Source organism: Aegilops tauschii, chromosome 3, assembly GCF_002575655.3.
Source record: "Aegilops tauschii subsp. strangulata cultivar AL8/78 chromosome 3, Aet v6.0, whole genome shotgun sequence".
Taxonomy (NCBI): domain Eukaryota; kingdom Viridiplantae; phylum Streptophyta; class Magnoliopsida; order Poales; family Poaceae; genus Aegilops; species Aegilops tauschii.
The window spans coordinates 14603392-14615484 of NC_053037.3; the positions used below are offsets into that span (position 1 = coordinate 14603392).

Sequence of the window (12093 nt, forward strand, 5' to 3'; positions counted from 1 at the left end):
GTCGATGGAGCCGAGGGAGGCGCCACCGCCTGGTATAGAGGAACGTACGCCATGTAGGCATGCTGCGGAGGCCGTGATCCGAGGAGGCCCGGAGAGCCAAGTTGAGGACGCATGCCGGGCGCCCAAGCCCCGCTGTATGCCGGAGGAGCGCCGTAGGGAGAGGGCGCAGACCACGGCATTGGCCAGGCCTGAACAAGCCCGGTCCAGGGATCGTGCGAAGGACGCCATGGTGTCGGGGGAGTGGTCGAGGGCCCCGCAGGAGCAGATGGTGGTGCAGGTGAGGCCGAAGACGATCCCGAAGAGCGCTGCTGAGGAGGACGGTAAACTGGGTTCTTGCCTTTGTAGTTTGGACTCGGGCGCCAACCGGGAGGTGGCAGTGAGGAAGACGACCCGGAGGGCGCGGTCGGAGTTGTTGCAGCAGCTGCGGTAGCAGGACGCGTGGTCGCGTGGTAGAGGCGCAGCGCAGCAGCCTTGCGCGCCTGGTTCTGCTCCTCCATCTGAGCATGGAGCGGGCCTCAGCGAGCATTGGCAGAGGACGAAGGAGAGGGATCAGGGTCGCCTACTGAGCAAAGCGGTCGTCAAGACCGCCCATCAGTGCGTGAAGAAGCGACCGATCGGCAACCACCTCTCCAAGCTCGCGGAGCTCGTCGCCGATCGCCTTGATGCGTTGACAGAAAACGCCCATGGGGCGATCGCCCTGCGTGATCGTGCGAAGCTCAGTGTTGAGGGCGGAGACGCGAGCATCCCGGTTGTCCTGGAAGAGCCGGCGAAGCTCGGCCCAAATATCACGCGCGGAGGCACCATCCATCACCACAAGGTTGAAGAGCTCTGTCAAGATGCGAGTATACAGCCACTGGATGATGGCGAGGTCGTCTTTGATCCAGCGGGGATCATGGGGAGCGGGTGGGTTGTCGCCGGAGATGTGGTGGAGAAGAGAGCAGTGACCGAGATGTATCTCAAAGAGATGGCGCCAGTGGTAGTAATTGTGGCTGTTAAGATCAAGAACTATGGGGATGAAGGGAATGATATCGGTGATGGTGTCGCTAAAGGTAAGGGATGGAGGTAGGACGGTGGCTGGCGGAGCAGTTGGGCCGCCCTGGATGGGAGCGGTGGCCATGGGTAAGGTGTGGCCGCCGGGAATGGGAGCAGTAGCGAGATGAGTGGTTTGGCCATCAGAGAGTTTGGGAGGGGGCTGGCCGTCGGGGAGAGGGAGGGTTGGTTGCCCGCTGGTATTCCTCATGGCGAGCGAGGAGAGGAAGGATCGATATCTGACACCATGAAAACTAATGCAGTCTGTTTCTCATTCATGCAAAGTGATACAGAGGGAGTACATATAGGGGCCGTAGCCAGCCCAGTACGTGGGCAACGTGGGGGTCGTGGCGTGGAGCGTGGGAGGCTCCAGCGCTGACCAAGGGTGTCTCCTAACAGTGAGGAATATCACTGCGGATGCAACGCCTTTGCCGCGTGGAAATATTCTAGCCCAACAAGTTCGAAAATGGAGTGCACTGGCCTTTAAAATTGTCTTGTGAGTTCCCGCTACTCCAAATTTGACCCGCCTGGGGTAAATTTGACCACCTCCCTTAGTTTCTTGTTGTGAGAAAACTTTCGATCTATTCATTTTCACTTATGGCAGTACAAAGAACATTGAAAATAATAGAAACTAGAAGGGTTGGATGTGTTTTGCTGCGCAGTTGGTGTTCTGAGTTTCTTAAAAAAACTCACTTTGATTCAAAATAAAGGTGTATTATTTTTAAAAAAAGTCAAATCGTTTAAGTTTGATCAAAATCCATAATATCGAATCGGTATGATTAGATTAATCATGAAATGAATTTTCATTAGAAAATATTATGGATGTCGATCTTTTTTGCTCTCAAGCTTGGTCAATTTTAAAGAAATTTCACTTTACAAAAAACTAATACCCGTTGTATGTTTTAACTCATGGAATATTTAGTTTGGCCGGTGGGGGAGATGATGGAGTATATTCTAACTTTTATTTACAATGCGGTGATTTGATGGGCCTCTCATGGTGTGGTTATGTGTTATCTGCTAACCAATGTATATTTTTGTAGGAAATTTTCTGCATCGATGGTTGCATGTACTCCCTCTGTAAACTAATATAAGAGTGTTTAGATCACTTTATATTAGTTTACGAAGGGAGTACTAGATTGGTGCTACAGTATCATATGATGGCGCTTGTTTTTTCTAGGTGGTGGGACGGTGCGTGGAATTGATGCACTTTTATAGGCTGGTTGCCGCTGATTGATTTGAAAAATCATTGGCCCGGTCAAAATCGTATATCAAATCCAAACTTGAATACCTCAATTGCATGAAAGAACTTCAAAATTAGGGAACATAAGGAAATAGAAGAATTGAATGGGAGAGCTCCTTAAGAAATTGTTGATCCGGTTAAAATTGGGTGACCCAATTCTAAATTGAACACCTCAGTTAATTATGGGGCCTTAAAAATAGAAAGCATAGTGTATGGTATAAAACAATTGATGAGAGAGCTTTGAGAAATTGTTGACCCGGTCAAAACCGGGTGACCCAATTCCAATTGGAGACCTCAATTGAATGTGGGCTAAAACTAGGGAGCATAGTGTTAGAGAGAATTATATGCGGATACGTAGACCACCTAGCGACGACTACAAGCACTCAAGCAAAGCAGAGGCGCCGCAGTCATCGCCCTCTCTCGACGGAGTCGAGCAACCCTTTTCACACTCCTTTAACTTTTTTGAGGGAGTCATGGTGATTCACACACACAGGGTTGGGCATGATATCTCGGATCGACATGATTCGTTCGACACCCCCCCCCCCTACTCATGTGCATGAATAGTCAAACATTGACGATAAATTAGTCCCCTTTTTAAGATGTAACGAGGGGTCACACAAGTGTGGTACCATGGAAGAAGATGATCTTCCGTGGGGGAACATCAGAGCCTTTATACAGGTTTGCTCCTATCGTTAATAAGGCATGTATCATTGGGGCAATACAGTATGATTCGGTATAGCATGGTTGCAAACATATCTCATGTGAAAGTGTAATCCTAAAACACCTCACTCTTATGAAAGTTAATATTTAGTCTAGCAACTTGTTCAAAAATACACAGAACAAGCTTAAGATTCCTATATTCTCCAAGTTATCTTCAAAAACAAAAATGGTATCATATGCATATTGAAGCAGAACTAATCCTCCATCAACCAGGTTAGGGACCAAAAAACTAACCAATCTATTCTGTTAGGCTTTGTTCATCATCGAAGCAAGCCCATCAGCAATGATGTTAAAAATTAAAGGAGGAAATACATCTCCTTGTATAACCTTCTTTAAAATGGGGAAGTACGAACCCATCTAATCATTTACTTTGATGGATACTCTCCCTCCTTTGACCAGTCTCATGATCCAGTTGCACCAAACATCACTAAAACTATTAATTTGCATCATCCGGTTCAGAAAGGCCCACTTCACCATGTCATAAGTTTTCTCAAAATCTATCTTAAGTAACACATGAGGCATTTTCTTCAACTGCAATTCATGAATAGTCTCATGAAGTAGCACCACTCCGTCCATGATGTATGTATCTTTAATAAAAGAAGTTTGAGTCTTAGCACTTACCATCAATCACATAACCCAGCCTAATTGCTAAAATCCATGCTAGTGTCTTATAACTAGCATTTAGCAAGCAAATTGGCATGTATTGTTGAATTAATTCAATATTTTGCACTTTAGGTATCAAGGCAATTACTCCGAGCGTCTCCACATCAGTTCCCCTCTATCAAAGTCAATAAATAAATCTTTTAAATCATACTTGATATCTTCCCAGGATTTTTGATAAAAAAAATCCATAGGTAGTTCATTAGGACCAACTACTTTATTATGTTTCATCCCAAGAATAGCCTCCTTGAGCTCCTCAAAACCGAATTCTTTGGTTAGGAAAGCTATTTCATCTTCAGTCAACGGTTTTCACTCCAAATCATCTAGTTTAATAGAGGTAACTTCACGAGGCTCAAACAGATCTTTGTGCAACTAAGTAATGTGCTTAACTAACTGATTATCTCCCTGAATTTATACTCCATCTTTGAGCAGAACGATAATATGAATTTTCTTCTTCCTGCCACTAGCTTTGATCTTCAAACAAAAAGGATTCCCATCACCTTCAAGAAAATCCTTTCACTAGCCCTCTAAATCCACTTTAACTTCTCATCTCTCAACAACTTCTTCAATTTGGTATCTAAAACCAACTTTAGTTCATTCTCATCGTGAGACAAAAGGTGAAGGTCACTCTTCTTATCCAACTCATCAAGCTTACATAGAATCTCTCTTTTAAGGTTTTTTACTCTCCTTCCACATTAATGTGTCGTTGTTTCAAATGCCTCAGTAATCTCCTAGCTTTATCATGCCACTTATCAAGATCATGGATGCAATGGTTAGAAGAATTCTAGCTTTTTCTAACCACATCCAAAAACCATCCCTCCCAAACCAGCAAGTCTCAAACCTAAAAATATCACTGTGTGGTGGGGCTATCCCCAAATTCAGGTGGACAAGAACTTGGTGTCAAAACAGTGGGTGGGTTGTTTTCTTGTATTAACCAGGATAATATTCTTGGTTGCAACCCTCTTCATAACACGATCTTTTATGTCCAAATCCTCCTGGCCCCTCAAAAAACATGATGAATACCATTGAATCAATTAATGCACATGGTATTCAAATAAGACAATTATTACGAACATGATCTCTCACAAACATCGAATCAATTAATGCACATGGTATTCAAATAATTTCACTAGAATAAATCAGCCAATAGAAGGAGAACAATATGATATAAACCAGTTGTTAGAATATGGCCAGCTTTGGCGGAACCAACATAGCAATAAGGAGGAAATTGGTGTCAAAATGTGCGAAGCAAGTCTACTTTTTACATATATTTTACCTCTACATTTATTAACCATCTCTCATCAAGTATATTTATTTATTACGGAACATTCATGGAAAAAGTTAGTCATTCATAAAGGAATAATGATTAGAGTATCTACAGCCGGACTTTGCAAATCCGGCCGCGGACGCAATCGGACGCGTACTGGTCATGCCTCAAATGAGCCACTCTTCATACGAGTCTCTCGTATTTGAACCCCTAGATCCATATAAAGCATCCAAAAGAAATCCTACGTACTACATACTAATTACTACCCTAACTACTCTTCATCGTCGGAGATGTCCACACGACGGTGCCGAGCGCCGACTGCACGGGCGGGTAGGAGGGCTCCGGCTCATCCTCCTCCTGCTCGACCTCATCCATGTAGGCGAGCATCACTGCCTCCTCCGCAACCTCCATCTCCGGCCGGCGATGGCATCTGTCTTCGCATCCGACTCCGAGTGGAGGCAATCGAGGATGGCATGCTGCTCCGCCTTCATATCCGCGTCGCCAGCGTCACCCCCCCCCCACCCTCCTCCTCCTCTCCTCGTCGTCCTCCTCCTTCACCACCTCCTCTTGCTCCTCCTCCGGATCCACTGCATCCAGAGGTAGCCCCGCGGTGATCCGGGCTTCGCGCCTTGCTCGGATCTACTCAAGGAGCTCGAGCCGGCGCTCCAGCGTTAGAAATGGGTGGCTCCTCACCCGGCGGCATGGGGGCATGGCTACTAGGTGGACCGGGGGTGTGGAAAACGGCGGCAGCGGTGGAGAGGCGGAGGAAAATGTGGATGGTGGGGTTTCGGTGCCCCCGGTCGACTTAAATAGCTGGGCTAGGCACTACGCGGCCTGTCGGAGCGGCGTCATGCGGCGACATCGATCCGACGGATGAGACAAGCTTCGGACCGCCAGGTTTTCGGGTGTTGCCACGCAGGACCCCGCCGTCGGTCCGACGTGGCAGGCGTGCACGGGCACGCCTGGGCGCCCCCTATCCGCCCCATCTTTGGGCTGAATATGAGGGGTGTCGGTCAGCCCGGACGTTTGAGGCCCATTTCAAGCGCCCGACTGGGTCAGATTTTCATGACCATCAGTGACCAGGCGGGCTCGCCGGGCGTTTGAGGCCGGCTTGGGGCATTCGGCTATAGATGCTCTTAGCTGGTACATATGAGTCTCGTGCAAAAGGAAGAACACCTAAAATTTTATAACTATGCTGAGTAATAAATAAAGAACAAAATAAACAATGAAGATAGAATGCATTCACTACACTCATCGTTAATTTGGCGTTTGTTGATACAAAATGTCTTAAGCTAGAATGCATTCACTACGCTCATCGTTAATTTGGCGTTTGTTGATACCAAACGTCTTAGTTATTGCAAATGTCGAGATACAAGGAGCCTATTCTTCGTCAATGGTTGAACCTTTGTATTAGATGTTTGTTCGTCTTTGACTTTCCCGAAGCCGCAGTTGATAAGAGACGACATCACTAGCTAACCACTACCCATTTCTTCCATTTTATATGGCGAGTTCAGTTTTCTCCAAAATCAAGCATTTTCATCTTTGACCAAATTTACAGGAAACAACGTCATCAGTACCATTAGGTACAATATGAAAACAATTTCTTATCTTATTTATTTTATGGTGTAAATACCAATAGTTTTTTTTTCTATGAATTTGATCAAAATTTAAAAAGTTGACTTTTGAGATATCGATACACCATACACCTTATAAAAAGGAATGGAGGTAGTACACAATCCTTTTTTCTGGCCAGCCCGGGCAGAGATATGAAATAACTGCAGAAGAGAAACAAAGTTTGGAACAGGCAAAAATACATGTCCATGTTTCATAAGTTGTATATTCTTTTTTAAAATCATATAGTCTGCAATATTGGTCCCTTTTTGTGAACACACAATATTGATCTTTCATCATAATGATTTTCGTCTGGCTTATGCAACTACTACGAATCCAACAAAATGTTTATGCATGTTACCAAAAATATATCGCTGAAAACTATGTTCAAATACGAATCCAACAATATAATTTTTTTTGACATGCACTAACATTTTGTCAGTCAAAAATTTTCGCCAAAATTTAGCACAAATTACAAAGGGGACTAGTAAACCATGACGGAGGTAGTACTTCATATTACTGTCGTCGCTTTGGATGAGAGTGGGCCGACCAGAGCAATGGCTATAACAAGATCCTGATTTTCGCAGCAACAACAACAAATAATCCTGATTTTCCCGTTCTTGTTTTCATTTTGAGAGATGATGGAAGGTTAATTAGATACATATTTTTTACATTTAAATTTAAAGCTGTGGCGTAACGGGCTATCAAGATCGTAATTCGACATATGGCCTTATTCTAATGTGCACCAAGAGATAATGAGCCGCTCGCTACAGTAGCTCCACAGGCTTCCTCCGGTCCGTCCTATCCAGGAACAGTACCACTGTGCCAGAAAAACTTGAGTGTAGTGTAAATACATTGAAGGGCCTTTATGACAGCCGGCCGGACAGTGTCTGCCGTTACGGCTCAATCCATTGAGGCAGGTTGGCAATTGCCTAACCATTTTCAAGATCATCTAGCCTCAGCATTGTGTACCCAGTTGTGGCAACAATGCCACAACGATTCACATGAAAATGTTTGTCTGTCCGTTCCACCAGTGAACACGGCGTAGTAAATGGTAGTACTACATTCAGACTGCTTTTATTTTTTGACAAGTGCTGATGCTGAAACAGCAGACACAGCGCAACAATGAAAGCGGGGCGGAGCGGGCTTGGCCCACGCCCGGGCATCCTGCCGACCTGGCCGAACCTGAAGGAAAGGTACGTGGCGCCGGAGGAGGAAGTTGCGGTGCGCCGATCGATCGATCGATCGGTGGTTCAATTGGGATCCAACCACCACCGCATCCGCAGGCACACCCCATGTGCCACGCCCTGCGTCGGCCGGTGGCTGCGCCGTGCATGCGCCACGCGTGGAGCGGCCTGTTCAGAGCAACGAACCACCGCCACCACCCGTCCGTAGCCCTCGAGGCGAGATCTCGCGCGCGAACAGATGCAGATTCAGATCTTCTTCCTCCCCTGGCCTTTCCCCTAGGTGGTCATTATTGGCTCCCCGATGTTACTTGCGATTGCAAACTCCGGCCGGCCGCACGGGACGCACGGCATGTGGTGGACTGGCCTGATGGGCACCTCCTCTCGAGCGATCCGATCCAACCACCTCCCCAACAGACCCTGCCGGCCGGCACGGGCAGCCCATGTACCACTGCCTCGTAGCAACCGAGATCGTATCACTACGTGCCCTGCCGGACCTTCCGAACGGAACCGACAGTCGGGACATGACGGGTGACTAATCAGAGCTCGCCGAGTCCTCGTACATGGACAGATGATCATGGCATCATGCGTGGGCGTGATCACCACCGGCAGCGTCACCCGCAAGTTGGATGAACGAATGGGAACCACTTGACAAAGAAAACTGGGCGCAGCCAGCCGAACAAACGTACGAGGGTTTTCTTTCTTCTTCTCTGTAATAAAGAAAAGAAAAGGATCCGTGACTGTCCGGTGTGTGTAGAGTACGGCCGAGGGAGAGAGACGGCAAAGGCGGGCGGGGCGGCCATTGATAGGGGTGGGTTCTCCGCCCGGTTGGCGCCGCGGGGGCGCCCTTTGGTGAGTTGCGGGGGGGGGGGGGGGGGGGGCACGGCGACGTAGTGGACCGGATCGGCATCGGCGGCCGTTGCGTGCGTACAACCAGCGAAGCGGAGACCGTCCACATGCGCCGCGTCACGAGTCCCGTGGCAGAATCATGCCGCCTCTTTGGCCACTCGCACGTCGCCGCCCGCCTGCCTTTCCCTTCTTTCATCGAAAACAAAATCGTGGCTCACAGACAAAAGCTCGCCGGCCTAATTTATTCCCTAGCCAGCATAGCTAGATCTGGCTTTCCTTCCGTTTCACAGGGAATTTCGCCCATCGATCAGATCAGACGCTGCTGGCTGGACTGGAGCATTTTTCGTTCCTCATCTTGGCGTGGATGCTTTGATTGCAGCCTTTGTACTTTACCCCGCAGTGGTGTCGAGCCCTCGACGGCAAAATCTCATCCCAGCCGGGCAACTCCCCTGCTCCGGGAACACCATACTATCAACTTATATGAGATCTCCACCGCCCGAATATAATATTACCAACGCATATGAGATCTTCATTATGCATTATTGCACGATTAGACAGTGACCTGTCATCAGGAAGGACAGGCCCGAAAGAGATCCGAGCGAGGGAGAGGACAGCCACCACGTCATACCCAGTGCCCGAATATAGAAAAGAAAAAAAGAGGAGAAATTTATGAAGGGTCAATCTCGCGCTGTCGTGCAAACTCATTTTTCAAGTGCCATTGACAAAATTAGCCGTCCAGCAACAGCTAGGCTTCGGCGAGAAATACCATCCATAATCCCTTGTCTGGCTGTCCCAATATTTTGCACAATTACTCCCTCTGCAGACGTCTTATATATTTATTTACAGAGGAAGCAGCTTCAATCAAGCTGTGTCTATAATATAGGAGTACTTATTTGAGAGAGTGTGTGTCCAGAGCCCAGATACTTTGACGCGACATGTTTCCACGAGAGTTTCGTGACAAAATCGATGTGTTCGGATTACTTTACTAAGACGGCACATCCAAATATAATGAAATGACTGTATGAACTTTCTTAATTGATTAACATATATATATATATATATATAGAATGAAATAACGTATATTTTTTTCTTTGAATGGCTACACGAAGACAGCTATCCTTGAAGATTCTCTGTACATATAGCAGAAATTTTTTAAAAATCAAAACACAACGTATATTGGCAGTTGCACTTGTTTTACAGGTCAACCGTTCCGGCCAGAATTATCCACCCCATCCAAGAATAAACACTGGAGAATTGTCAGCCTATCTTTTCTTTTTTTTCAAAAGTAACAGAAACATGAGGAACACTAGAAGCTTCTGATGATCCATCTGGGTAGGCAGTTGAATCACATATCCTTTTTTTCTCACTATTAATATTTAGGTTTGTCATGTCATTAGGTTGGGTCAACGTCCAACGTGCAGGCACCGTAGCATTTGAAACATTTCCATCAACGGCCACAAATCCGCATCTGCTTTTGACTCGTACACTCATTCACATTATTCAAGCATATTTTTCTTGGCCGAAATAAAAGATACTTTAGCGCATTTATTTATTGTTTATTTTCTTGCGTCACATAAAATAAGTAATTATTCCTAGAAGAACATGAAATATATGAAGCGATTTCTTATGGAATCCATGAGAGATTTTTTTTTCTTCAGATGACTTTTTGCGCTCTCTACATCATTCATTCGAAGCAACACATTTTCCAGGTTTCTTCCCCACAGTTTTTTCTTCCTTCCTTGATCTAGAAACTTTACATCCCCAAAGGTTAAAAAAAGGGTAACGCTAAGGTTAGCCAAAGGTAAAAAAGAAAAGGCTAATCCATCCATCCATCCGTCCGTCCACTGACGACGACTGATCAAACGGCCGGCATGGTCTCCTGGCGGAGCACGGCGAGATCGGACGGCCCGAAGGACTCGTCGCCGAAGCCGAAGAGGCCGGCGTCGAAGCCGTCGTCGCCCCACTCGGCCGCGGCCGCGGCGGCTGCCGCCGCCGCCTCCGGCGATGAGGCGACGCCGCCGAAGGCGTAGGCGCCGTCAATCTCGTCCTCGAAGCCCCAGATCTGCTCCCCGAACACGCCGGCGGGCTCCTCCGGCTCCCAGCCCCCGGCGTCGTCCGACGAGGAGGACGCCGCGCCCGCCGCCGGCGGCAGGCCGAGCTCGTCGTCCGAGGCCTCGAGCAGGAAGCCCAGCTCCGGCTGCGGCGCGGCCAGGTCGCCGGCGCATATCTCCTCCTCCAGGCTTCGCATGACGGAGGCCAGGTCGCCGGCCGCCGCGGCGTCGGCGTCATCGTCGAGCAGGTCCAGCAGGTCCTCGGGCCGTATCCTCTTGGCGGCCTCCGCCTCGGCGGATGAGGCCACGTCAAGGTCGGCCTCCCTGGCCCTCTTGTTGCCGCCGGTATACGAACTCAGCAACAGAGACGAGGAGGAGCTCTCCATGTCCGGCAGACGAGCTTTTTTTCTGCCTTCTCTTTCTTGTTTCCCGTCGAGGGGTGGGTGGGTGCAAGGCAACGGACGTGAACGTGAACGTGAACAAAGAGCACTCTGGGCGCGAAACGCGAAGGGCGCACAGGATGGGAGAGAAAAGAGTAGTACAAAAAGCGGTGCGTGTTGTGCAGCGACGCCGCGTTGGGCTCGGGCTTATATAGCGCTGGCCCGGCTTTGGGCCGGGTCGCGCGGGGAGGGATCTCCCAGGGGGTTACGTGCAAAAAGACCACTCGTGCGTGCGGTTTCGTTCTTTCACGGCTGGCGGTGCGGAACGGCCTGGTGGGAGGAGTGCTACCTCTCCTGCGGCTAGGGGGACCGGGAGCGGGCCCGGGTGCGTCCGTGTCCCATGTGGGTGTGCGTTGCTTTTTTAAGTTTCTCACGTTCCCTCTCTCCTGTGACTGTGTGTGTGTCTGACCTACTCTATCTATCTATTCGGGGCGAGATGCCATCTGGAAGGAGGACCCGGAGTGGTGATTTCGTCGCGTCGTGGGGGCGTGTGGTGCGGAGCGGAGCCGAGCGGCGTGGGCGAGATTTGTCGTCGTTCGTTCGTTCGCTGGCACCCACCGCTGGACGGATGGACGGACGGATCGCGTGAGGCGTGGGGCGAGGGGTGGTGCCGTTTGAACGGCGACGGCTACTAAACTTGACCTGATATTTTCCTGCCATCAGATTAGATTTAGATTTTCCATGCAAACTAAAAAGGCGGTCCGTCTATGTATATCTATCGGCCATCTGGGTGGAACGGGGCGGATGGGTCGTGGCCTCACGGGTGAGTGGTGGCCTTTGAACGTGGCTTAGATTAGTTTTCGTTCCTTTAGCAGCTGGTTTTGCCGATCTGGCTCTATTTTATCATGGGTGCGAGAATTAGCCGGTGCTTGACTTTTATTAGTTCATTCATTCATGCTGTTACACCATAGTATGCTTTTCTGAGGGTAGTATATTTCACGAGGGCACGATCACTTGCAAAAATAAACCCTTTAATTAAACTTAAGGTTAAACAAGTGTAAGGCGACCAAACACAGACGTGATGCCATGCCCTGGGGCACTT

The 12093-nt window shown here is 48.4% G+C and overlaps 2 protein-coding genes across 2 annotated transcripts; both read right to left on the minus strand.

The window, feature by feature from the left end:
• Positions 1–559: 559 nt before the first annotated feature.
• On the minus strand, positions 560–1117 carry LOC109775306 (uncharacterized). The gene has a single exon (XM_020334056.1). The coding sequence runs from the start codon at positions 1115–1117 to the stop codon at positions 560–562; it is 558 nt and encodes a 185-aa protein (XP_020189645.1).
• Positions 1118–10180: 9063 nt separating this feature from the next.
• Positions 10181–11379, minus strand: LOC109775309 (uncharacterized). Its single transcript, XM_020334058.4, has one exon. The coding sequence runs from the start codon at positions 10995–10997 to the stop codon at positions 10419–10421; it is 579 nt and encodes a 192-aa protein (XP_020189647.1). The 5' UTR covers positions 10998–11379; the 3' UTR covers positions 10181–10418.
• Between the last annotated feature and the right edge of the window lie 714 nt (positions 11380–12093).

Bases quoted from the DNA above. Each gene is read 5' to 3' on its own strand.
- LOC109775306 (XM_020334056.1), bottom strand. From the start codon at position 1,117: ATGGCCACCGCTCCCATCCAGGGCGGCCCAACTGCTCCGCCAGCCACC.
- LOC109775309 (XM_020334058.4), bottom strand. From the start codon at position 10,997: ATGGAGAGCTCCTCCTCGTCTCTGTTGCTGAGTTCGTATACCGGCGGC.